This window comes from Diceros bicornis, chromosome 9 (assembly GCF_020826845.1).
Source record: "Diceros bicornis minor isolate mBicDic1 chromosome 9, mDicBic1.mat.cur, whole genome shotgun sequence".
Classification (NCBI taxonomy): domain Eukaryota; kingdom Metazoa; phylum Chordata; class Mammalia; order Perissodactyla; family Rhinocerotidae; genus Diceros; species Diceros bicornis.
In genome coordinates, this window is record NC_080748.1 from 25,854,519 (window position 1) to 25,881,693 (window position 27,175).

Below are 27,175 nucleotides of genomic sequence, written 5' to 3' on the forward strand. Positions count from 1 at the left end.
AGCAAAGAACACTTATTAATAATTATTGTTATGAATAAGACTACTTAAGCATCAGCAAAGAATACTTACCAACAGATAAGACAAATATGTATCAGCATTTCAAACCAAAAATGTTTTACTAAACTTCAATAAAATAAATGGAGAAAATGTCTTCCTCTAGATATCTGCACAGCTCTGTCTCTCACTTCTTGCAGGTCTCTCTCAAACGTCAGTTTCTCAATGACATGTCCTCCATATCTAAAACTCCAACTGTCCTCCCTCTGAGACATTTCGTTGCCTTTCCCTGCTTTATTTTTCCTCCTTAGCACTTAGGGTGAACGTACCATATAATTTACTTATTTATCTTGTTTACTATCTACCTTTCCTACTAGAATGCAAACTTCATAAGGACAGGAATTTTCTTCCCTGTTTTATTCACTAAATTTGCTAAATTCCCAGCTCCTGCACACACTAGAGATTCAACAAACAATTGTTGAACATTTGTACCATTGGTTCTTTTTAGAATTTATAGTTACCAGTAGTTTGATGATATTTACATGACACAACACGGACTTAATCTCACAGTATCATGATTCTGCCCACATTTACTCAGTTCACCAAGTCCTGTCAATTCTATTACCTCAGTGTCTCTCATAACTCTCTCCTTACCTTCCCTGCTGCCACTTTCAGTGATTCCTATTTGTTCCCTGGATCAACGCAGAAATTGCCTAATCGGTCTCCTTGCCCACTGTCTTTCCATTCTAATCCATCTTCCCAATTGTTACTGAAATTATCTTTCTAAAATGAGAATCTGATTATATTACTCCCTTACCCAAAATGTTTGTCTCCCTATCATCCAAAGATAAAATTCAAAATTTCTTAGTTGGGCATATGAAACCCTTTATGATGTGGCCCAGCGTCAGCTCCTACCATTCTTCCACGTACACGTTCCAACCCCATATGATTTCTGTCTGCTCAACTATCACTTGCTTTGTGAGATTAGCTGTTCTATCCTCAGTGCTCATGGAGCTCTTTGTATATTCTAATGATACATATTTTAAGAGCTACCAGCACTAAATGGTTATTTTACCCATTCTAAGATGTACATTTCTTTCTATTTTAACATCTCTAAAACTGGAATTCAGCTTGGAATAATGGTATCTTACAATGCTGTCACCAGAAGGCAGTTGTGATGTAGTTGTCATAGCCTGTACACGTGCAAACTTCATGGTTATTCCTGGTGGTACGACTAGACAATTGCAAACCCTAGACATTTCAGGCAACCAACCAGTTAAAGAAAGGATATAAATCCTGGCTGTGGTCTGAAAACCTTCTAGTTGGATCAAGAAAGCACCAGCATCAAAACTCATAGAATAGAAGACAATGGTTCGAAGACAATACCGAAGACAATAGTGGAGAATTCTCTTAAAACATGTTGCACCACTAATGCTCCTGGTTGGTAGAATTCAGTATAGTGTGGAAAAATTCCAACTGATAAGAAAGCATTGTCATAGTTTAATTAGCAGCATTTTTTCCCTTTCAGTGGTCCAAAAATAACGGCATTTCTTAGAACCCGTGGTGTCTCAGAATTGATGAAATATGGTATGTTACCTCGCATTTTCAAAACAATCCTCTAAGACAGGTCTTAGTATATCATGCCCGGGGGCTGCTGACTTATCATAATACTAGTGTATTCTCACTATCTGTTTATCTGTCTTCTGCCTTTCCACTAGATTATAAACTGTCTATGGCCTACCATAGTGCCTGTTACATAGTAGGTATGCAATTAATATTAATTGAAAGAATTACTGCAATGTTCATATTCTTTTACTAGAGAAAATGTTCCACTATAATTCTAATTCTCAATTTGGATATGTCCATTTTCAGGACTGATCTTGAATCTTCTGAGACTTCAGCTATTTCTGTGAAATACTGTTCGTTGGAAAGGTCTAATTTATCTTTTTTTTCCCCCCAAAGCCCCAGTAGACAGTTGTATGCCATAGTTGCACATCCTTCTAGTTGCTGTATGTGGGACACGGCCTCAGCATGGCCGGAGAAGTGGTGCATTGGTGTGCGCCCGGGATCCGAACCCGGGCCGCCAGTAGTGGAGCGCGAGCACTTAACCGCTAAGCCACGGGGCCAGCCCTGATTTCTTTATAATAGTGGTCTCTAGCAGCATTTTTTTCTGAGGATTGACACTATTTAATATTAGGATGACCAAAATTAAATTTCCTTATATATGTACTATCTGAATACATTCTGCTGCATAATTTCACATCTAACTTTTTATGCTTATTGCTTCATGTTTTTTTGATGTTCTCAACCTCAACATCATTGACTATTGTGATCTCAAAGAGTAAAGCAGAGAGCTGGGAAAATGGTAAGACAGTCAAAAGAAACTTTGTTAGGTTACACATGAGGGAACACTAGGTTGATCTGACTATTCTGTTCAGATAGCGCATGCAGAGACCATAAGCCAAGTCATTGGCACATAATCATTTTTAAACCGTGTTGCCCTGCTTAATTGGTTTAAAATAATTTAAAAGGGCTCTGGTTGGCTCCTACAAATGAATCTAATTCATCAGTTCTTAATTCTGTTAGAATAGCTCCATTTCAACAATTTAGCCTATTGTTTAAGCCAGAGTCACCATTCTTTCAGAAGGTTTCCTATAATTTATTCCTTCCCTTTTAAATTGGGGGCATAGCATTTGGGCAGCATTTTTTTAAAAACAGCAGCAAAGAGCAAGTTTTCCCCCACATACCTCTTCTGATCATTGCCCTCCCAGGAGAATCTTTCCTAAGCCACTAGACTGCAACAGGACAGGGTTAGCCCACAATACTCCTACTACGTCTCCCTCGAGCACTGCAGGAGCTCAGTTTCTTCAGCTGAGTCTGATGAAATAGTTGGCTTGCAAGTTTTAGAAAAATAAGCCTGAATATAACCAGAATCTTTCTAGAATCACATTCTGGAATCACAGAGATTGAGTGAAGAAGAGATTCATGTTTCACATCTTATGCTTACTCCAAGGCCTAAGCTCACTGACGGGAACAGTGGGAATCTCTGGCACTGTTTACTTCTTTTTATTTTTTGGTCAAGAATTTAAGCAATTTAAATACGCTTATGAATCAAATCTACTGTTATCTATATTGCTGTCACATTTATAGTTTTTTTTTTCCTTTAATTTGCAGATTTGTTTTAGGAGTTCTTTTAAGAAATGTAATAACTCTAAGAGGGTGTGAATTTTTAAAGTTATTTAGTGAGTACTATTAGATGCTAGGCACATACATTATTCTTATACTTTAAGCATATAGTTCTTAATGATTATTTATAAGATTCACTTGAAGAGCTTTTTAAAGCATGAGATGACCAGGGCCCATCCCAATTCTACCGAATCACTTTCCTCCAGGTATGGGGATTTGGTATATTTATTACTATTTTTAAGTTCTGTGGGTAATATTGATGTGCATCTCCTGGCCCAGAACTACTGCTTTAAGCTATCATCAAACCAACAGCTTAACTGTCAACCAGAGTCACTAAGAATAACCTTGGCCTATTTCACAATTCTGTCTAGGGACCACTCATCAATGCTTCCTGGTTTCTGATTGCCTCTTGATTTGCCCCCTGTGTACATCCTGATTTCTTTCCTGTTCTGCCTCGGGGCTTTGGCTTCCAGCACTTCTGGGCTTCTGAACTGGAAACCTGGCCTTTGATCTTAGGTGGTTATATGCTCTAGGTTGGCTCATTGGACTTGGCTCTCCTGATCTCTGCATCTAATCCTGGCTCTACCAGACCCTAGTATGACAATCTGCCAATTCCCCTGAGTCAGGGAAGAAAAAGCCATGATGGCTCCATTGGAAATGATTTCAAATAACTGTAATAGGTAAGGTCATTGTTAATGCATGCTCACCTACTTCAGTAGTCTAGTTTGATTTCCTTTAAACACTACTTTGTACTCAGCGCCTCAACTAAAACTCTAGTTTATATGGAAAAATATCCTTAACCTGGAATAAAAGCCCTGTACTATCTAGACTTGACCTACTTTCTGGATCTTATACTATTCTTTGTGTACCAGGTGCGCCAGCCCAGCTGAACTTCCCTGTACCCCAGGAAGCATTGGCAATGCTGTGCTTTCATTCTTCACTACATTTTCAATGTCTAGGACTTTTTCATGAGCAACTTCCTCTTTCTTTACCCACATATTCAAATCCTACCAATCCTTTAAAGCAGTGTTTCTCAAATCTGAATAATGTAAAAGAAATTCTTATGATTTTAGAGATTACATTTTCCGACAGGCATAGGTCCATAGAACACAATTTGAAAAGCACTGATACAGAAAACTGAAGACCAATTATATGAAAATTTCTTTCAGATGTGAATTATCACTTTGAAAGAAAAATTTTGTCCTTATAACTGGTAAAGTGATTTGTATATTGTCATTAAAATGAAAACAAAAATTTTAGAGTATCAAAGAACTGATTCTTATCTCTAGGTCTAGGATCTCAGTTTGAGAAACACTGCTTTAACGCACCGCTTAAACACACTGACCCTGGAAACTTGTTCTTTCGTCACCCCAGGGTAATAAATTTTTCTCTTTTCTAAATTATTTACTATCTGATCACTTTCTGCCTTGTAGTAGCTAATAATTGACGTGTAATATTTTTCTAGAAAAACCATAAGCTCTTTGAAGGCAGGGACCATATTTTCATAATTTTTTAACTCCACCAGTCCTCAGCAAATATTGGATGTAAGACCTGTAGTTCATCTTATTTCTAGTCCAAATCTCTTAAAAACATCTCCTTCTTCTATGGTACATACAAAACAGCATATTACTGAAATAGCCCTACTATAAATTAACAAAAACTTCATAGGTTGTCTTAAATATTAGTAAAAGTCCAAGTTATGAAACTCCAGATTTTAAAAAAGTGCCACAAACCATGTCTCTTCTGTGTTAACGTCAAAAGGACCAATTTCTTTAAATGATCGGTAGGCAAATAACTAAAAATTTCAGGATAAAGAATATAAAAATCGAAATGCAAGGCTAGTAGAAGAGGTCCTATAAAAATCTACCTGGTCTTATAAGGGTTGTATGTCCTTAATTCAACTTGCATTTCAGGCAGTCTTCAGTCTTTCAAAGAGTATATTTGAGGAAACCGTTTTCTCTGACATTTAGGAGAGAGGATTCATTACCCCAGGCATGATGATAGGGGCTTGCTTCAATAACCGAGAACGTTTTCCCTCATACAGTATTTGGAACGACTCCGAGAGACACCATACAGTGAAAGGAAAGTGCACCGGCACGGTTATGGGGAACACTCTGTGTTACCTGGGCAAACTGAAGTCAGTTTTTTCATTTTAAAATAAGAGTAATGGATTATGACTGGCTTAGGTCCCTTTTAGCTCTGAAATTGATATTCTATGGCCCTAGGTAAACATGGCTTGAGAAAGGTATTCCTTTGGGTAACACCGGTTAATTTTCCCTGAGAATAACAAGGGTACAAACTGTTTATCGATATTTGAGGCTTCCCCCAGACTCTTTTAGGGCTGTTAGGAAGGGGGTTTGTACCCTTTTTGGAGGGTCCTCCAACGAGGGGGGCTTCTGCCCTGCTCCAGCTCCAGCCCTTACCCTTGGTCGCTCCCCCAGGGCCAAGCAAGACTGCGGGCGAGGTACGCCTCTGGTCCCCACTCCCCAGCGGGAGCGGTGTGACTCTCGGAGATTAGTCCCTGGTTATAAACAACCTCTCACTTCCCCTCCCCCGCCCCGGGCCCGCCCGCACTGGGGCCGGCCCTCCGAGGCCCAAGGAAACTCCTCCCGATGCCGTGGGCTCGCAGCCCTTCCCGGGAGGGCGACCGCGGCCCTGCCCCCTTCTCCTAACTGGGTGTTTGATCACGTCACTCATCCCCTTCTCAGTCGCCCACCGGGGAAAGGGTTCGCTTCAGCGACGTCGGAAGGAGAGCTGAGGCCAGCCTCCATTTCCCTTCCGCCGACCCCTATCACCTCCAACAGCCAAGGCGAGGGCGGCCGCCTTGACGCGCAGACTCACAGCCGCGGCCACCCTGCGCGCGCCGACGCGGCCCCCGCCCCCACCCCGCGGTGCTTCCGCGGTCCGTCCCCGCCCCTTCCCGGAGCCCGCCTCCGTGTCTCCCGGCCCGCCTGCTAGCCCCTCGCGCTCCCTCTCGCGCGCACCCGACGCCCCGCCTCCGCGCGTGCTCAATAACTGTTCCCGGAGCCGGCCCACAAGCTTCCCCCGCCCCTGAGCTGTTTGAATATGCTAATAAGAGGCTGGGGACTGCCCAATAGAATAGCGGGGCGGTACGTCACATGGCTCAAGGACGTGTCAGGGGGCGGAGCCTCTGCAGCCCCTGCCCGAGTTAAAACCGGAGTGTGAGAGAGAAAAGCGCTTCAGTAGCGAGAGGGGCTGAGAAAGTGGTGACACCGCCGGGGTGCGGAGGGAGTCCCTGAAACTTCTCCCAACAGCCCCAGGGCCAATCTCCCCTCAGCCCACTCCCCTCTTCGCCAGCTCCCAGGTCCCCACTCCCTGCACCGGGGGTGGGGTGGGGAGCCAGGCCCGTCTCCCGCTGGGACACACACAGGGGCCGGGAGCGGGGACGGGACCCCCGAGGCGGGGGGGACGGACCGACAGACAGACGGCCGGGCGCCCGCCCCAGCGGGCAGGCAGGCAGGAGGAGGCGGAGGCGGGGGTACGACGGGGAGGACTGGGTCTGGGGAGTTTCCTCTCAACTATCGGGGGAGAAACTCCCCGCAGCCGGAGGAAAGACCCAGACGGTGTTTTCCTCCCGGGGGCCGCGCTCCCCCGCCCCGCGTAGCGGCGGTCGCCGCCGCCGCCACCGGCGCCTCCACCTCTACCATCTCCTCTTGCTCCACCACCTCGGGCCCCGGTGTCCCCGGCCAGCACTATGCCCATCTTACTGTTCCTGATAGACACGTCTGCCTCTATGAACCAGCGCAGCCATCTGGGCACCACCTACCTGGACACGGCCAAAGGCGCGGTAGAGACCTTCATGAAGGTACCGACTGACCGAGCCCGGGCGGCGACCCCGGCCCGGCAGCCGCGGGCGGCAGGGGTGGGGGGAGGGAGGCCGGGGGCGGCGAGGCGGAGGTGTCGGGGACCTGACTGCGGGAGCCGCCGGGCTCGGGGACCCCCTCCCCCACCGCGCGGGCGGGCGGGCGGGCGCTGCGAGCCGGGCTCGGCCCGGGCCCGGGCTCCGGCCCCGGGCGGTGTGTGGGGGCCGATCTGTGTGCGGGGGGCGGCGCGGAGGGGTGGCCGCTGCGTGTGCGGTACTGTGGGGGGCGGTGGGGCCGCTGGGCGCCCCTTCTCCGCCTCGTAACCTCGCCTCTCTGCTTCCCTCTCGCCCGCCCTGTTCCTCCTCCCGTCCCCCACCCGCTCTCCCGCAGCTCCGTGCCCGGGACCCTGCCAGCCGAGGAGACAGGTATATGCTGGTCACTTTCGAAGAGCCGCCCTATGCTATCAAGGTAACAGCCCTCGCCCTCCCCCTTCCTTCCCTTGCCTGTTCCTTCCTCGCTCGCCCTCCCCGCCCCCCCATTCACCCTTCATTATGCTCCCCTCCCCCACCCGCTGTGCTCCAGGCGCTGAGGTCTTTTCCCCTGCGGGCGCCCACTCCCTCCCCTCGCTCCGGAGCGTCCTGGCGCGGCGCAGAGTCGCCGGGCCACCGCCGTCCCCTCCCCAGCCCGACCCGGCGGCGGCGGCGGTGGCGGCGGCGGCGGCGCTGCGATCAACATGGCCGACATTTCCCCTCCGCGGCGTGAGCGGCAGCAATGAACTGTGGGGGATATTTATTCAAGTTAGCCCGAGTGACAGCCGGGCCCGGCCGCGCCGAGCCCCGGTTTGCATTAAAGGGGCATCGGCCCGAGGCTTGGCCGCGCTCGCCAGGCTGGCGGGCCGGCGAGCGGGGTGGGGGGCTGCGCGGCTTGGTCTTCGGATTCGTGCTGAGAGGGCCGCGGGGCCGGTGGGACAGCTGTAGGTTAACTTCCGAAGTCCTGCTCACTTCTGCTTTCCACTAGTACCTTTGCATCCCCAGATTTTGGGTATTAGGTTAGGGAGTGAATTTCCCAGGGAAGCTCTAAAGTGTTAAGGTTGTTCGCTACCAGAAACTGTAGAGCCAGCAGGTTTATTCTTGGCCACTTTTGGAAGAGAGTTCCCTCAGCAGCGATCCGGTATTGACACGTTAACCAAACCATACTGTAAAGTGAAGCAGCTACCTGGTGAACGGCAGATTGTAACGCCTGTCCTTGTACACAGGACTCTAAAAGATGAAAAAAAAATTCTTACATTTTTCTTTTCAGGCCGGATGGAAAGAAAACCATGCAACGTTTATGAATGAACTGAAAAACCTTCAGGCTGAAGGACTTACGACTCTTGGCCAATCCCTAAGGACAGCTTTTGATTTATTAAATTTAAATAGATTAGTAACTGGCATAGACAACTATGGGCAGGTAGGTTGAATATTAAGGTGGAAAAACAGTTGATTTTTCTTTTTGTGGAAAAACACAGTCCGGCCCCAAAACTATATAACATGAAATACAAGTATAACACGTTTCAGATTAAAACAGAATGTGCACATAATGCAAAAGTGAAACCCTGACCATGCTATATGTGGTTTTATAGCCCTCATGTTTTAAAAATGTATTTGTATTCAGAATTAGAATCTGGATTCTTTGATATAAAGTTGACATGAATTTGGTTTTAATCCCTTCAAGTTCACTCAGGACGTAAAAGGGAAAACATCCTACCTCACCACACTCAGTTTCTCTGATACTCTACCCACAGGCAATTGTGCAACTATTGCAGTGACTTGCATACACTAGTTGATTAGTGGTCTTCATTTCTATATTAGTATAAAATAGAGAAATGTTAGAAGAAATTATTCTATTTGTTGTGTCAGGGTTTAATTTAACCATATTGTATAACTACTCAGAGGTGAGAAATTTTCACTGGAGTGCAATAACTGGTTGAGTACATTAAGATTTCTCAGCTTTTGAAGCATATACAGTAAGCAACTATACAGGAAGAATTCTTAATTCATTCCTGAATTAAATGGCAGGTCCAGAGTGCAGTACTTGCTTTCATTTATTATGAGACAAGGGCTTTGAATCACATGATGGTTCACTATAGAATAATGCAAGGTGGTCCATTAAAACTTTTTTTGAGATTACTGACCTGGAAAATAAAAGATACTGAAGAATGCGTATTGTTAACACAAAACAAAGGAATATTAAACCCAAGGAGTTCAGTTTTTATGTTGTACAAAGCACTATTACCACAATGATACATTTAGGTATACATTTTGTTCTTTTCCCAAGTTGCACGAGGCACAATTTTCATGACTTTCACAAGTTTCAGGGAAATTCTTCCCATGACTACAACTTTTGGTTGCTTTATATGGACAGAAACAGAATTGTTCCCTTGTTTTAGAAATGTTTAAACGTTTTACTTCTTAGGGGTAACAGTTCAGCACCTAAACATCTTTGGAAATGGTTGAGTATAGTCCTATAGCGTTTAAAGTATATGTTGCAATTCAGTCACTTTGTTTCTATTTTTACCAAATTGCACTTCCATTGTTTAATTAAGTAAATGTGTATTTTCTTACTACATTAACCTTTTTATGTTTCCTCTCTCTGTGCTGCTTTATTTTGCAACTCGTAGTAATTTTAAGCAGATTTGCTGTGAACTTTTTCAATTTGTTTCTGTAAAATAATGTATTTCTTTCCCTTTCATATTCCTTTGTTATATGTAGTGCTGTATAGTCTTTCTAGTGCTTAAGATTTTGATCTAAAATTCTTTGAGTTCAAAGACAAATTTGAAACTTGCCGTTATTTGGTTATCCTTTTTTGGTTGTCAGGTTGTTAGTGTATAGTAGAACTATTAATTTCCTGTTTTTCTGCATCACATTTCGTAAGTGGGACAGGCATTTAGATGCATTTACATCCTACCACCTATTAAAAATATTTCTTAGAGTGCTTCTTTAGAAAAGCTTACTGTCATGGAGAGGCTGATGACATTTGTAATTTAAACCTGTATCTTCATTTTCCCAGTTGCCATCTTCCACCGGAGAACACTTAAGTTTTTGTCTATAAGGCTTACAAAAAGTTTGAGGTTGAAGGTAGTCCTGCTGTGCTGTTACCACTTTGACAGAGAGAAGAGCCTGGAGATTAGATGTTTGTGCATGTTAGGATTTATTAATTCAACAAGGGAGAGGGATAATAATTCTCAGTTATTTTGATGAATAAGCAAGGATGCAAGGGGTAATATTAATGCTTGTGTCCTGAATTGGCACATAAAAATGACACTAGCATTAAAATAATTTAGCAAGTCATAATTTCCAGATGAAAATGGAAATGGTTAAGTGTTTAATTAGAAGAAAACATCTTTCCAGAAGATATTTTTCATCATAAGACTTTCTCTTGCTGATTTAAATATACATTTTCTTTTCAAACAAAGGATAATTTATCAAGAGTTTTGGTTGTCTCAAATACTGAATACTAAATACGGTTCATGTACTTTCTTCTTTGTAAAAGTACTTTGTATCTGCCTATTTTCTGTGGAATACCTTTATTCTGTAACCTCAGTGTTTTTGCATGAATACTTCCCCTATCATGCTCTATACTAGGATCTGTGGAGCCCACAGTACTAAATACTTGTATGTAATCTCAGTACATAGTTGAAGGAAATGAGAAAAGATGAGCTAGATGAAAGACAAAGCATATTGATTTCATAGAGCATCTAAAAACCTCCATATAGGTTTCTGAATAATTTTATTAAATATCTAAATGTAGATATGTATATATTTGTATAGATATTCCCACACCTGTTCCCCCTACATACATGAACATATGTGATTTTCCATAACCAATTCCAAGAGTATTTTTATTATCTATATTGTATCTGTTGATTTACTTAGCATACCTACAAATAAATTATCTTTGAGATCTTAGCTAGGATAGTAACAGAATTTGCAGGGCATCAGTAAGGTTAAAGTAGCTGAGAAAAAGAAATGATTCTTGGCGAGTATTTTCCTCAAGCACTTTGAATATCCCACTAAAAAACTCCCACTGTGAATAGCCACTAAAAGATTCCTTGCATATAGAAGTCCTTATAAATATTTTATTTTAATAATCAGTACCATTTGCTGATATTTCATGGAACAATATGTAGCTTCTAAGCAGTCTTGATTACAGCAGCACCTTATTACATTGCTTATCATTGCAGCTAAATTTGGTATAAATTTTTTCACGTGTGTTCACCAGAGTTTCAAATAATGCTGATCTTTTGAGAACCACTGAAAATCTGAACCAGCCTTAATATCTAAAGTTAGGACATGTATAAAGTTTTAGAAGTCTGATTCAAGTTTTATATGTAGATCAGTTTATTTTTCATAGTGTTCCAAATCATTCTGTTTTCTGTCAGTGTTTTCAACATTGTCTTTTTTTGTTGTTGTTAGATTCCAGTTAGGTTTAGCTGCTAAATATTATTCTGGCCTGCAATTCATCATTTTTGTCACTGGACTAATTCCACACTCCTAGCCAACGTAGTAGTACTGATTAGATTGTTTCAGGACTTAGGATGGTACCTGACCTACTACTCTGTGCCCTCCTTGACCAAGACAATCCTTGACCAATACCCTAAAAGGCGATATAATATGTGTTTAATTTTTTGAGGCTTTTCAGTGCCAAGTGTTTACTTGATTAAAAAATGGTGGCTTTTAGACAAGATCAAATTGAATGAATCTTAGGGGGAATAATTTTAACCAGTTTTATTCTTCAGCACAAAGAGCGACTGCACTTAGCAGATGATTCAGGTAGTCTTCTAATAATGGTACTTTTTTCCCTTTACCCAAGTAGTACCCATTTAGTACTTAGCTTGTACAAAATACAGGCTTCTCTTTTAATGTTGGTAGATGAAGTATTGAAAACTTGATTCCCATTTGGGTTTTTGGTTTCCCTTAGACTATCAACAAATATATTAACAATAGTTTGGTATTCATTGACCTATAGACATCTTTTCAAAAAAGGCAGATTACTATATTTGAACATATTACTGTGCTGAATATGAACTGGAAACGCAATGGCGAATGGTATTTTGTAAATTTTTTTAAGTCCCTGAAGTTTTTTTTTCCTAATTTTTAATTCATGGTAAAAAACACCTAACATCAAATTTACCATCTAAACCATTTTTAAGTGTGCAGTTTAGTAGTGTTCAGTATATTCACATGGTTGCGTAACCAATTTCCAGAACTTTTTCATCAGGCAAAACTGAAACTCTATACCCATTAAACAGTAACTCATTTTTCCCTCCCCCTAGCCCCTGGCAACCACCATTCTACTTTCTCTATCTATGAATTTGACCACTCTGGAGATAACTCCTATAAGTGGAATCATACAGTATTTGTCTTTTTGTGACTGGCTTATTTCACTTAGCATGATGTCCTCAAGATTCAGGTTGTAGCAGGATTTCATTCGTTTTTAAGGCCGAATAATATTTCATTGTATGTATATACTACATTTTGCTTATGCATTCATCTGTCTGGATACTTGGGTTGCTTCTGCCTCTTGGCTATTGTGAATCATGCTGCTATGAATATGGTGTGCAAATGTCTCTTTGAGATCCTGCGTTCATTTCTTTTGGATATACACCCTGAAGTGGAATTGCTGGATTTGCTGGATCATGTGGTAATTCTGTTTAAAAATTTTTGAGGAACGCCATATTTTCCATAATGGTTGCACTATTTTACATTTCCACTAACAGTGCACAAGCATTCCAATTTCTCCACATCCTCACCAACACTTATTTTCTATTTTTCTGATATTAGCCATCCTTATGGGTATGAGGTGATATCTCATTGGTTTATTTACATTTACCTAATTATTATTTATGTTGAACCTCTCTTCGTATGCTGGTTGCCCATTTGTATATTGACTTTGGAGAAATGTCTATTCAGGTCCTTTGTTCTTTTTTAATTGAGTTGATGTTTTTTTGCGTTGCTGAAATATATTCTGGATATTAACCCCTTATCAGATATGTGATTTGCAAATATTTCTCCCATTCCATGGGTTGCCTTTTCACTCTTGATTGTGTCCTTTGATGCACTAAAGTTTTAATTTTTGATGTATTCCAGTTTATCTTCCCAAGAAATCATTGCCAAATCCAACATTGAAAGTTTCCTCCTATATTTTCTTTTAGGAGTTTTAGTTTTAGGTCTTACTTACTGTAAAGTTGTTAATCCATTTTGAGTTAATTTTTGTATATGGTGTAGGGTAAGGGTCTGACTTCATCTTTTGCATGGATATGCACTGTTCCCAACACCAGTTGTTGAAGAAACTGTCCTTTCCCCATTGAAAGGTTCTGTGAGGTCCCTGAACTTTTAAGCCTCCTAAAATTATTTTCAATAAATATTACTAGCAGATAGAGGACTCTACAGTCAAACTTGCTTAAATGTTTCTTCTACATCTTTGTTGTGTAAAAGAACAACAATGGCCAGGAATGTGAAAACTGGAATCCCAGTCCTGACCTTGACATTGAATTACTATGTAACATTGGGCAGTCACTTTACTGCCCTTTGCCTCTGCTTTTTCATATTTTAAGTTGCCAAAAATGAAGCCGTTGTACCCTTATTATAGAATCGATGAGAGGTTTAAATGGGATGATATATTAAAATGTACTTTAAAAATTATGAAGTGCTCATTAGACACAAAGCATACTATTTTTCCTCAGTAGATGAGTTTTTTTTACCTCTAGTTTTTATCAATTATTTTTCGGTTTTAAATTTGAAATTACAATTATAAAAATCTAGTGATATTTAAAGCTGATTTTTATTACATGCTTTGAAATATATGAGTAGCATATTAAGTGTCTACTTTTCCTTGGGCTTTGTATTGCCTCCTGGTGAAACTGTGAAAAGTAAATACTGTAACTTGGCCAAAGCTGTGTTAATGGCAGTTGATAAGCCTGGGTTCAAGTACAGGGATGGTGTTTAAAAAAACATGTTAAATGAAAACTGGATATACATAGTTCAGCAGATAAGTCAGCAAGTCATTCTTTTGCAGGAATATGTTAGAAAAGGAATCTTTACGAGACAAAAGCACATGCTTTAGGATTCTTTCAAATAGGGAGCTCCCCCTAGTGCGTTTAAGATGAGATTTACACAAGTTTGATTTGCAAGGAACCTTTTAGGAGCACATCTGTTGGGTGAATCAGGGGATAATTAGATTTGAGCTCAAAGTAGCATAAAATGGATATGATTTATTTTCTGTTGTGCATTAATTTTAAACGTGGTAATTTCAATGCAAAATTTTAAGACCCAGGTTTTATTTTCTTTGAAAACACTTGCTGTAATTTTTCTTTGTAATTTTACAATCTAAATTTCTGTTTTCTGAAGGATCAAAAAACTACCCTGTCATGATCTTTCAAAAGAAAATGAAAAAGAATATCCTAAGGACATTATTGCATTCTTAATTAGAAATTATTGAAAAGAAATTATAAGTACAAAAGGCAAAAATAATAGGTTCTGCTTCTTCAGAGAATTTTATTTTCCCCTCATGAAAGAAAATGTCAATACTTATGTATTAAGCTATGTATAACTGAAAATTAAAAGGCCAGGAACAAATCTAATATTTGAATGAAAGAATTCCACTTATTCAAGTATTTTGAATTGATTTAAGATCATTTGTGGTCAGAACTAAAAGGATTGTTTAGCCATGTTCTTATCATGGATTTCTCCAGAAAGATTGTGCAATATTTTATAACTTGAAATTTTCTTAAATATTTAAAATTATTTTTAGCCATCATAATCCTTCACTCACATTTATAATCTATGAATACAATGATCTTGGTTAGCTTTCTTTCTTTGACTGATCAATGCTCACATACACCAGCCCTGTTTTCTTCCATTTTAAAAAAGTAATTTCCTTAGATAAACTTAATTTTTTTTAGCCTTATTATTAGTCTGTTTAAGCATGGTTGCGCCAGACCATAAACAGAATACTGAAGTGTTTTTGGTTTTGTTTTAGTTTGTCTTTATTTCCTGATCCCTCTTGCCCCCAACCTTTTTACTGAGATATAACTTAAATACACAGATCCTAAGCGTGAAGCTTAGTGAATTTTTATATACACTCTTGAAAAAAAGAATGCAACTTTTGCATCTACTGACAGAACTTTTCATTGGACTTTCTATAAGTATTTTATTATGGTTATTGTTTCATGGGCTTTAGAATTGACAGTGATAGAAGTTTACTCCATCTTCCTCATGTTATAGGTGAAGAAAGTAAGGCCCAGAAAAGTTAAAATGTTTAATTTCTTTACATTTATGAAATATTTTAAAAGATTGCAATTGGTTATAGAACAGTTATGCAAATTTTATTAGTGATTTGTATATTATTTAAGAACAAATTTTATTTAAAGGTATAACTGGTAGATGTGAGTCCTCTTTTTGGGAGGTATGTCTGTAGTTCTCTCTGAAAGAATGCAATATGCATTCTTTCAGTTCCTCTGAGAAAACCAGGCATTTCATTTTGTTAGTGTGTTAATGGTTTAGCCTTTCTTGTAACACCCTATTAAAATACTGTTTGTTACATTCAGTTGGATTTCCTTCCCACTCCCTTGTTTGGAAAAAAATAAGAATATGAATGTGGAGGATAGTTGGCAGGATTTTATACCATTATTGTAAGACCTAGATGCTAATATATGTATATATTTAATGGCACTTTTTGAGTTTTTATTTCATAGTTTTTTAAATTTTTGATGTATTTAGTTAACATAGAGCTATTAACCTAGTCAGTTAATTAGTCGACTTTTCCAATGTAGTATGCCAGGCAGTATTAGAGCTATAATTATAACTTTTTACCTGGACAGTTTTGTGATTAGTTAACTATCATGTTTACTTTGATGTAAGATAATTTCGAATATCTCTAAGCGTTGTGTTTAAAGATTCAGAAAAATCAGGCTCTATGAATTCCTACTCCACCCATGAGTTGCTGGCAAGTCATGTAATCTCTCAGCCTCAGTTTCCCTATTAGGGAAATGAGATGAAAGGATCTATCTTGAGGATAGTGGTGACCATTAAGTGATATACAACATAATTTATTATTGTAACACACCTATTACCATTTTTGTGAATTTCCTTTTATTTGAATTTTAAAAATTGGAATTGTGGATACGTAGAGTATTTTATCCAGCTTTTTTCAGAACAAGCAGTGTGCTGATATGGAAAGAACTGCTTCATTAGAACTGGCTGTGCCTGGCTCTGCTGCTTTCTAGCTTATGTTGTATTGACAAGTCCCTTCATGTCACTGAGTTTCTCATCCACAAAATGGTGATAATACCAATCTTAAAAATTTTTGTAAGGATTAGAAATAATATTTGTTAATCATCTAGCAAAGTGCCTGCTTGGCACATGGTAGGTACTCAGATGATGATGACTATTATCATCCCCAATATTATGGTAAACATGTAACAGGATAAAACCTTGCTAATCTGAAAGCTTTGAGAAGAAACAGAATAAAAATTGTTCCATAACCCAACATACGTCCATCACAAGAAGCTAGAATTAGCTCTCCCGTAGTTCCAGCTAAAGTAAAATTTCTTGCCATAGTGAACATAAATGGTTTTTGGCTTTGAATTAAAGTTCTATAGATTGCTCCAAAAATACTTTCCCCTTGGTGTTACAAAAGTCTTTTCCCCAAAATCTCTCTTTCTTGTTCAAAAACAGTTTGACAACGAGTACTTAAAAAAACAAACAAACATAGTTTTGATTTTCAAAGCAAGATACGTTTTAAGCTTCTTTGAGGAAATTTAGGTCTGAGTCCTCTTCTAGGGCTTTGTAACAGTTTATTTTAGAATTCAAGTTGGTGATGGTTGGGATAGGGGTGGAGGGAGGATGTTATTGTCCAGAAGAAAGGTCAAATGTAAAATGTATGATGCCTTTTATTGTTTGTAATGTAGATTTATCTGGGAAAAAAACATAATAGGATAAGCCTAGGAAGATTTTTTTATGCGATGGTACTTCTGTTTTAGGGCAAATGTGACTTGAAATTTGATTATTGGTATATTGAGAGATAGTTGCGCATAAGAAGTATTTTAACTTAAAAATCTTATAATTAAGAGGATTAGTTAAAACCAAAGGACAAATTTATATCAGCCTAGTGATGGCTCCTCAAAATTTATTCCAGACTGTACATACTCTTGCCTTTTTTTTAATCTGTACCTTAAAAGACTATGACATTTTAACATTTTCCATCCATTAGTTTTGCCCAGATAAGCTGGGGAACTCATGGCAAAGGTCTTGGAAGAATTATATCACCTAAAAAGCTTCGTTATAGAAATGAAAACACTTCTGAGTGTGTGAGAAAAAGTAATTGTAGCGTTAGCTATTAGGTGATGTAATTTGTAACTAGTGTATGACACGTACCATGTTAAAGGAAAACTTTCCCTTTGTGTTAAAGCTGGTGAGCCTAGTTAGATATTAGAAAACATCAACAAAATCTTCAGGTTATTCTAGAGTTTAAACACTGGAAGCATCCAAACAATTATTCTGAAAGGATTAAAAATAATATGGGAATTGAAGATGATTGAGTATGCAATATTCTGTGAGAGGTTAGGCTGCAAACCACAGTGGTGATTGTACAGAGGCTCCATCCACAAGATAAACGACAGGGTATAGTACTTTTGGATTGTCAGGAATAAGCAAAACCATGTCCTTGGGGCCTCTGGTAATGCCTGAGTTGTGATGGTTCCTGATCATTTATGTGCTTTGGCAGGTAATAACTAATATAAAATTTTGAATTTTTGTTGTGCAATTTCAATTGTCAATCCCATTTCTGAAACTAGTTAGAAAAACTAAGAAATTGCCTCCAGAAAGTTGGGCCTAAATCAGGTAATAGGCAGAGTAAAAGGTCTTTATATCTAAATTTTATTGTTAATCCAGAATGGGTGATGTCTAATCCCAAACGAGATTATATTGAATGTAAGTCTTAATGTAAAAAAAGAGTTATCTTGTCGTATTCTTAGAGCTTCCATTGTAGTGAGCTATAGCAACAATCTAAAACATGTAACAGTCTGTGCAGTCATCCATATGTGACATCTGCTTTTTCATGAGGTTCATTTCTAAGGTAAAACCGTGGTGGATTTGTATATATAGTTAGGGAGGTTTATAAAGAAATTTTTTTTAAACAGTAGACCCGAATATTATGTGGTTAGTCTTTTGTTTCCCCAAATGTCATCTATTTTGAAAATTTAAAATCTGTAAACACTTGGGAAGGTATTTAGCACAGCATTAGTAAATGTTTGAATCAGAATCTAGCAAGAATGAATTTCTAGAAACTATTTACTCAAATACATAGACCTGTGTAATGGATTTGCAGAAATTTAAATGTTTCGTCCTAAAAAATCTTACTGAAATTGGGTTATCACCAGTCCTTTCATAGAAAAAGAAAAATCCGTATTTTTTACAAAGCAGGGCCCCTTAAAACTGATCTCATATTATGATTTATCCAATTAAAGGCCTTTAGCCATAGCATATGGGAAACAATAGACTGTCAGTTTTTCCAAGCGGTTATCCTGATTTGTTTCCCGTTATTAAATTTAATGCTTTATTGCTAACTACTGATATGCAACATTTGCTAGGCAGTTCCTCTTCATTTTCAATTGTAGTCTTGAAGATACTTATGTAGAATGCTATGGTCAAATTCCATCTTTTTTGTAGGACAGCTATTGTGTGTGTGAATGATTCTTTTGGGAGCATATTTGTACTGTGGCTGTTTAGAAGGAAGTAGCCAGGGGCTGGCCTGGTGGTGTAGTGGTTAAGTTTGCGTGCTCCACTTCGGTGGCCCGGGGTTCACAGGTTTGGATCCAGGGCACGAACCTGTGCACCGCTCATCAAGCCATGCTGTGGCAGGCATCCCACATGAAAAATAGAGGAAGATGGGTACAGATGTTAGCTCAGGGCTAATCTTCCTCAGCAAAAAGAGGAGGATTGGCAACAGATGTTAGCTCAGGGCTAATCTTCCTCAAACAAAAAAAAAAAAAAAAGAAGGAAGTAGCGATAATGTGATTTAACCAGACTTCTGCAAGGGTAGTATCTGTAGATTTGGTGGTGATCAGCAACCCAAGGAGATGATTAATCTTGATGGAATAGGCAGATCTTTATGATTTATTGAGGTCCAGTTAATCTTCAGCATTATTGCTATATAACTTCGCCACTTTACCTGTCTTTGAAAATATGTTTTCATCTTGGCTTTTATTTTTTAACTTTTTCTGCCATGTTTCTAGCATGTTTATTATTAACATGCTTTGCTGGAATAATTTTTTCCCAAATTAATATCTTGCAGTCTATTTAATATAATGGATTTATTAGGTTCTTTATCCAGAGTGTTAGTATTTCTTAAGTAAAGTTATATTTCTGATACCTTCATTACTCTTTTTATGCCAGTATAAACAGTTTGCCTACTTTTTAAATATTGCCAAAACCAGTTATTTATTTGTTAGAGTAATCATATTCAAAATTTAGACTCCAGTTCAAATGGAAAACTCAAATTCTGTGAAATTATTAAATATTTAATATTTCAGATATATTGAATTTATTTTAGTGTCCTTTGATGCAGTAATACTTAGCCCTGTCAGTTACTGAGTTTCCTTGACATTAATTTTTTTTTTCACAAAGACAAGCTAGTAAGTCTTTAGTTCTTAATAGTGAATATTTCTCACATTATTATTATTTGGTTTATTACTTAAATCGAATTTCAAGATATTGCTCCTTAGTCATATTAAAATAAATATATGGGATTCTTTCCTACTTTTGCTCGTCTTGTTATTCCATCTGTTTTTAATGCTGTTATGTTTTTAACATAAGGCGTATATGGTTAGATAATGCATTAGTACACAATTCTATAATGGAATTACTTGAAACTAAAAATATATTTTAGTGTGGAATTTTAACATGTTTCTCTATAGTTATATTCCTCAATGTATTCTAAGATGCTAGGTTTTTATTCACTAGCGGGTTTTTAAAAAGTTTTATTTTGGATACTAAGCACATTTTAATTTTGAAGAGTACTTGTTTTGAATATATGTAATAAATGCACATGGTTAAAAAGTTCAAGCATTATAGAAAGTTATACAGTTGCTCACTTCTATTCTTCAGAGGCAGCCGTGGTTAATCAGTTTGTAATGTATCCTTCAGAGAGCTTTTGTATATAGTCAAAGGTATTATTTTAAAAGCACTAATTTCTTAAGATGAATATTTTAGAGTTTTTACATCAAAAGACCTCATTTATGCCACACAACTTGAGATTATAAAAGTAATAGTCTTGCCGAATTCTAAAACATAAAACGTATAATTCTGGCCTTGGAATATTGGTTTAAATGTAAGCCTGTCAGGCTTTTGTTCACTTAAATAATTATTATATTTTATTTGGAATGTGTAAGTAACCAGTTGTATATTCATCCCTGTAATATAATGAACCTTCCCACCCTTTAAAAAAATAGCTAAACAGTGTTAATGGCATGAATTACTGATTATAAAATATAATGAGCATATCAAAACTATGATTTCATAGGTCTTATTGCTGTAGTTTGAGGCTAAAATAAAAAAATGGAACTGATTTAAAGAAAAATATTAAGTATATAAATATTAGCGCAGGTAATAAGCAGATATTGAAGTAATTCTTGTTGTGGCCTACAAATGTCTGAAGTTTGAGCAATACTGAATTAAAAAATGTTATCTTTATTCTAGTTAATTTGTGTCGCAAAGTATGTATTAAAAGCTTTTCCTCTTAGTTCTGTATAGTTGTAATAGTGTTTATTACTATCAGTATTATGACTAATAAGTCTTTGGATGTGAACTGCATCTTAAAATACTTTTAGAAATAAGCTTAAAGTAGAAGATTATGATGTTTAATATTAATGTTTCTATATTTTATATTTTCTTTATGGAATCAAAATTTTGACAAATTATATAGGGAAGTGTCAGAAAAAGTTTCGAAATGATTATGAGGTGATTTGTCGTATTTTAGAGGAACATATATTGTTACCTCTTTATTGTCTATGGTAATAGAGGAAACTAGTAGGATAGATAATGCAGGATTCATTTCATATTTTTACTATTTATATAGATTCTACAAAGTTGTAAATAAAGGGAACCTAAAGATCTAGTCAGCCTACTTAACCATTAGAAAATTTTTAACAGCAGTCCTACTTACTACTTGTCCAGTATAGGCGTGAGACCCTTTAGTGACGTAGTACTTATTTCTCAAGGCAGCCCTTTCCATCTTTTAACATTTTTGCTTGTTGTCGCTGTTATTTACTTGAAAAGAAAGTTTTAGCACAGGCTATTTCTGGGAGTTCTTGATTTTCTTACTAGGTGATATGCTTTTAGCCTAGATGTGTAAGATATTATATACCTTAACATCCTTTTGTTGATTTCTATTAGCCATAGCTTTCCTGGCGTATAGCAAAATAGCTAGACAGTAATAGATGTAGGTTAGCTGAAGATGCTGTCACAGGAGAGCCAGAGCTGAGCTTTGGTACACATTTCCACTTCAATAGTAGCCTTAAGTCATGGGAAAAGTGTTGCATAGACAGGCACTTGGCTATCCTTATAGGATTGTTCAAAGGACTGGTAATGTGGTGGAGCATGGTGACACCAAAAGAAAACTTGAGCCCTTTGTCCTTCAACAAAGGTAGCCACTAAGAGTTTTACTGAACGCTCAGGGCTGCCCTCTTTTTGCTTCAGATGATAATAGATAAGGCCTGTTTAAGGGTGCAGTAAAATTACTGTGCCCCTCCCCTACTACATTTTAAATTTCTTGGGTCAAACTAAAAATTATGATTCTGAGAACCAAGTTAGTTTGTATTGGGGGGAAATTAGCCTTATTTTTATATTTTCAAAACTATTTTCTTTGCCAAATAACTTGTTTTAACATTTTCAAAAGCATTTTCTTTGCAAAAAGGAAATAGATTCTAGTGGATTAGATCTACTTACTTTTTTTTTTGGTGAGAGAGATTGGCCCTGAGCTAACATCCGTTGCCAGTCTTCCTCTTTTTGCTTGAGGAAGATTGTCGCTGAGCTAACATCTGGGCCAATCTTCCTCCACTTTGTACTTGGGACGCCACCACAGCATGGCTTGATGAGTGGTGTGTAGCTCTTTGCCTGGGATCCAAACCTGCGAACCCTGGGCCGCTGAAGTGGAGTGCATGAACTTAACCACTTACGCCACTGGGCTGGCCCCCGATCTACTTTCTTTATTATGTTCTTTCAATTTTCTTATTGAGATTTTATGCCTTAATTTAATTAACCATGATACTGTTACATTTTTGAGAGAACTTAAGTGAAAATTTTTACTTTTAATCTTTAGCAAAACTCTCTTACCTGAGGCTTTTGCCCAATATTAAAATCAAATTTTCTAAATGACAGGATTTCCATTAGTAAATAGCTCTAGAGGTAGAATATTATACTTTGCATTGTATTTTCTAGTGACATGTCTAGATTTCTTCATGCCAAGAACCATGCTTTGAGAGTAAAATATCCGAGTTTAATTCTGCTAATGGCAAAAGGAAACTTTTAGTCTCTCTACTGGCTGCCTTTGATGTAGCAAAGCTTAATATATATTTTTTGGAGATATTATAACTAAGATAAAGGCTATTTAAAACTTTATGATCAACATGTATTTTGAGGGAAATTCTAATATGGACTGTCCCCAAATTGAGTAACTTCATAAACATACTTACTGAGAATAAAAATGTAAAATAGTTACTCTTAAATATGTAGATTTGAGATTATTAAACTGCAGAGGCGTGGCACCAAATAACATGATATTGCAGTCATTAAATCATGACTTTATAATTTAGACTTTGAAATGTTCAATTATTTTTTGGAAAACCTGAAAAAAAACTTGTAATAGTGACACACAACCCAAACCGTGTTTTAATTTCTTGAATAAAAGATAGTGTTCTCAGAGAAAGATGGCAATTATTTATTATGCTTCTGCCAAGAATAAATGTACTACAAAAGGCAAGGGAGGAACAGTGTAAAACTGTGTATAAGAAAACTTCATTGGAGCAACACGGTCTGGTCACTTTCTGCAGGTGATTTAGAAATTTATGCTTAAATTTGTTAATTCAAACGTTTACATATAGAGGTAGGGATAATTTTTTCCTGAAGAAATAAAGCCTTTTATGTATAAATTATATTCATTGTATTCATTACATTCTAATTTTTGTCATAACTAATACTATTGCTATTTTTTAGTGTGATTCTTGATAAAACTCTTTCATCTTAGAGAGGAAGGGATCTTAGGCACGGTGGGGTTAAATAATTAAATAGGTGAAATGAGGATGGTCATGTTTTTCTTTACTTTTTTCTACCTTTGATCTTTATCTGAATTTTCCAAAATTTAAAGCCATTACAGAACTTAATATTACCTTGTATTCGTATACATAGTCTCTGAAAGTTGGTTGAAGTTATATAGTCTTCAAAAGTAAACATTGTTATATATTGTTTTTTTGTTTCAGTGTGTTTTTGTTGGGAGGAGGTACATTGATTTATATATAGAAAAATTTGTGGATAAGAAATCACAGAGCAACAGGAAACCAAGTTAAAGGAATAGTCCTATTGTAGTTAATTTCCGTGCATAAAGAATATATTAAATAAAACCAAACTGATTGTAACACCATTCATTGTTGGGTGAATATGGCATAATCCAGGTTGGTGTAGAATTACATCTAAGAGAATTTAGCTGCTACCAACAGGACCTTCAAATGCTGCAGAAAGACCATGTGATTTAGAGTTGGAATAAGGTTCTAGCTTTTCCACTTACCAGCTGAGTGACTTTGGGTTATATCATTTAATCTCCCTGAACATTTTACCTCACCAAATTTTTAGGGTCAAATGAGATAATATAAGTGCTTTATTGTTATTATCAAGTATGTGGTTATTATAGCAATTTCAAGCATAGCTTCTGTGGAGAGTATTAGGTTAGTACTACTTAGTACTTAGTAGTAGTATTACGCTGGTAAAGTTTCAACTAAAAGCTTTGTTTTGTTGTCAAGGAAAAAGTAACTTTGATTTTAGTGTTTGAATTTAGCTTAAATTTTAGTAACTCAAAAACTTTTTGCTAAATTTTAATACATTTTAGCCTGATTTTTAGACATTATGGTCCTTAAGAAACTATGTATTAGTTTTTGGATGGACATCATCATAAGGTTCTTAATACACCATAGGTCATTGTTCTTTAGTTATAAATATGACCAGTTCTCTGGCCTCTGGAGGGTAGTTCTCAGAGTACATTTACAGGAATGATAATGCATGGATGTAAAACTTTTGATCAGAAAATATGACTTTGACTTAGGTTAAAATGTAGAGGTGATATAGAGATACTACTGCAGGTATTTCGTCCATGCCGTGGTGGCTTTAAGACATTTGCTGATTTGTTTTTGAAAGGCAACAAATCAGGCAAAGTAGTTTCAGTTTAAGGGTGGAAGCAAAATACAATAGTTTTGAAGATAATTAGGACATTTGGTTTTCTTTATCTTCCTTTGCTAATTTTTGAGCTAAAATGAATGGTATTTGTAGAGACCAGGAGAGGAGAGTTTTTGTTATATGTACATAGGTACATACATTTATTATTTATGAGAGTAGAGATTATGTATCATGTACCTAACAATGCCTAATGTATTTAGTAAATGTTTGAATGACAAACATGAATGAATAGACAGTGGACGGTGGGACAGATATAGGAGGGAGATATTATACCCTTGTGGCCTAGCAAATTCATAAGTTATGTGTTAAGTTTGGGAAGCACTCATTTATATTGAGGTAAAAGTAACATATCTGTATTTTTTGAAGCTTGTTGAAGTTTGGATAATTCTAAATGGTTCTGTGAACTTGGGCAGCTTTGTATTAGGCTGTAATTGGTGAATCAGTGAGTATTTAAGTGCCCAGTGCTTAAATATTTTGTGCTCAGTGCTGAGGAAGAAATATGACATGATCCTTGCCTTCGTTATATTCAAACACATGAGATAATAGCAAACAATACAAGATAGTGTATTTTAAAAATATTGTAGTATAGACACGTAACAAAATTTACCATCTTAACTATTTTTAGATGTAGAGTTCAGTAGTGTTAAGTATGTTCATGTTGTGCAAGATGTTATATATTTAAATTAAAAATAATTTGAGAAGGAGAGGATACATTCTATAGGGAAGTAGTATTCAAAATGTATTTCATGAAACTACTCCAAATCCAATTTTATTTTATTTATCTATATTTTTATTTATTTAATTTAAATTTGAAAACTACTGCTATTAGAATTTGGAGAGGGAGAAGGGTAATTTTTCAAGACCAGCGTAATCAGGGAAGATTTCATGGAAGAAGAGGAAGACTTAAACTGGGACTTAATGATTAGGGATTGGATCAGTTGTGGGCAGGGAAAAGGAGAAGTATTCTACTTGGGGGAACCAATCAAAGTTCGGAGGTGGGAATGAACACTGTCTGTTTCTAGATCCATGAGAAGACCTGCATTATTAGAATTTATTATTTATGTTGGGAGTGAATGTTGTGAGAGGCAATATAGTGTAATGTAATGTTTCCCAAAATGCATTCCGTTTATCATGATTGTTGTAGAGGGGGAAGGGAAGGTAATTTCATGTTTTCTTCCTTCAAGTCTCCAGTAATGTTTGAATGCTACTGTGCATTAGACATCTTCTGGAGGTTATATCCAACATATTTTAATTTTATTTGACCAGAGGAAGCTTTCTCCTTCCAGAACCATTGTTTCTTGGACACCAGTTTGAAAAATTTGTATATGTCACTTATAAGTTATGTGACTTGATCAAGAAATTTAATCTACCAGACCCCCCTGCCCCCCACTTTATGATGAACAGGTTATAATCACAATTACTGTATGTAAAAAGTGTTTATAAATTCATTCAACAAATATTGAGTCTGTACTGTAATATGCTAGTGATTGAGTTATATAAATGTAAGGGAAAGGTTAGAATTGTGGAATATTACATGAATATAACCTTTCTACATCCTTGCTATTCTAAGTATGGTCTGTGGACATTAGCATCTCCCAGCGTGCAATCTGGTTAGAAATGCAGAACCTTAGTCTTCATCCCAGACCTACTGAATCAGAACCTATGTTTTCTCAAGATCTCCAGTGATTCATATGCACATTAAAATTTGTCATATAGTGTTCTACATCATATCCAACAAAACTTCATTTTGTCCTTTCTTGAACACTGTTAGTAGCAGAGAATTTCATACCTTTGATTTCAAATACAAGGTTTCCCCTCTTGGAACTTCTACGCTTTGGTCATAGTTTTGTCTTAAAGAGTTATACAGAATGTGCTTAATATCTCAAATGAGAGCCGTTTATATCTAAAAGATAAGCTTATGTTTATCTGAGTCCCTCACAAAATGTGTCACCTGGAATTGATCATAGTACTCATAGAGTGACTTGGCCAGAGATTTGAATGGAAGTTACTGAAGTTATTTCACTGTATGTATAGAATATTTGAGAGCTCTGTGCCACTGTGATCCATGGCCTTTTCTACTGTTGATTTGTATTCTTCTCGCCGGACAATTTCTTTAAGTAAGCATTCTTAATCTTACTTTTTCATATTGGACTACAGTTACATTTTGGTAAGCTCTGAGGAGCCGTGGTGTTTCCATGGAACCAGCTCTTAGAGCCTTTCCGTCCGTATACCTAGTCACTTGGTTAGACACTTTGATTTCAGGCGTAGATTACATTACATGGTAATGTTCACCTATTATTTTGCCTTCCTCTTTAAGAAGTTTCTCAGAAAATAATTGTCTTTCTATTACTTTAATTTGTAATGTCTAACTATGTCAGATTATTAGAATTGAACTCTAAGATCATTTTTAAGAAATTAAATACTTACAGTTACGTAAATATAAATGCTCACTGTAAGAATGAAAACAATACAAAAATGTAGAAAAAAGTGAAAAATCCACCTTTTTTTCTACCTAATCCCACTTCTTCAAGGCTGACCTCTATTCAGTTATGTTTCCTTCTAAACCTTTTTTTAATGTGCAGAAGTTAATATACTATACATAAAATTTAACATCAAGAAAAGGGGATTTATACACTATTCTGAGAATTGACTTTTTACTCAGAAAAATTAAGCTAGTGTCTAGACCTTAAT

General features: G+C 37.4%; 1 protein-coding gene across 1 annotated transcript in view; it reads left to right on the plus strand.

Annotated features, from left to right (window-relative positions):
• The first annotated feature begins 6,399 nt into the window (after positions 1-6,399).
• The window catches only part of INTS6 (integrator complex subunit 6), an 89,530-nt gene continuing 68,754 nt past the window's right edge, over positions 6,400-27,175 (plus strand). Inside the window, exons 1-3 of the mRNA XM_058548107.1 lie at positions 6,400-7,006; positions 7,395-7,472; positions 8,304-8,453. Of these exons, the coding sequence (XP_058404090.1) occupies positions 6,896-7,006; positions 7,395-7,472; positions 8,304-8,453 (339 nt within the window). The 5' untranslated portion in view covers positions 6,400-6,895. The remainder of the gene's footprint in view (positions 7,007-7,394; positions 7,473-8,303; positions 8,454-27,175) is intronic.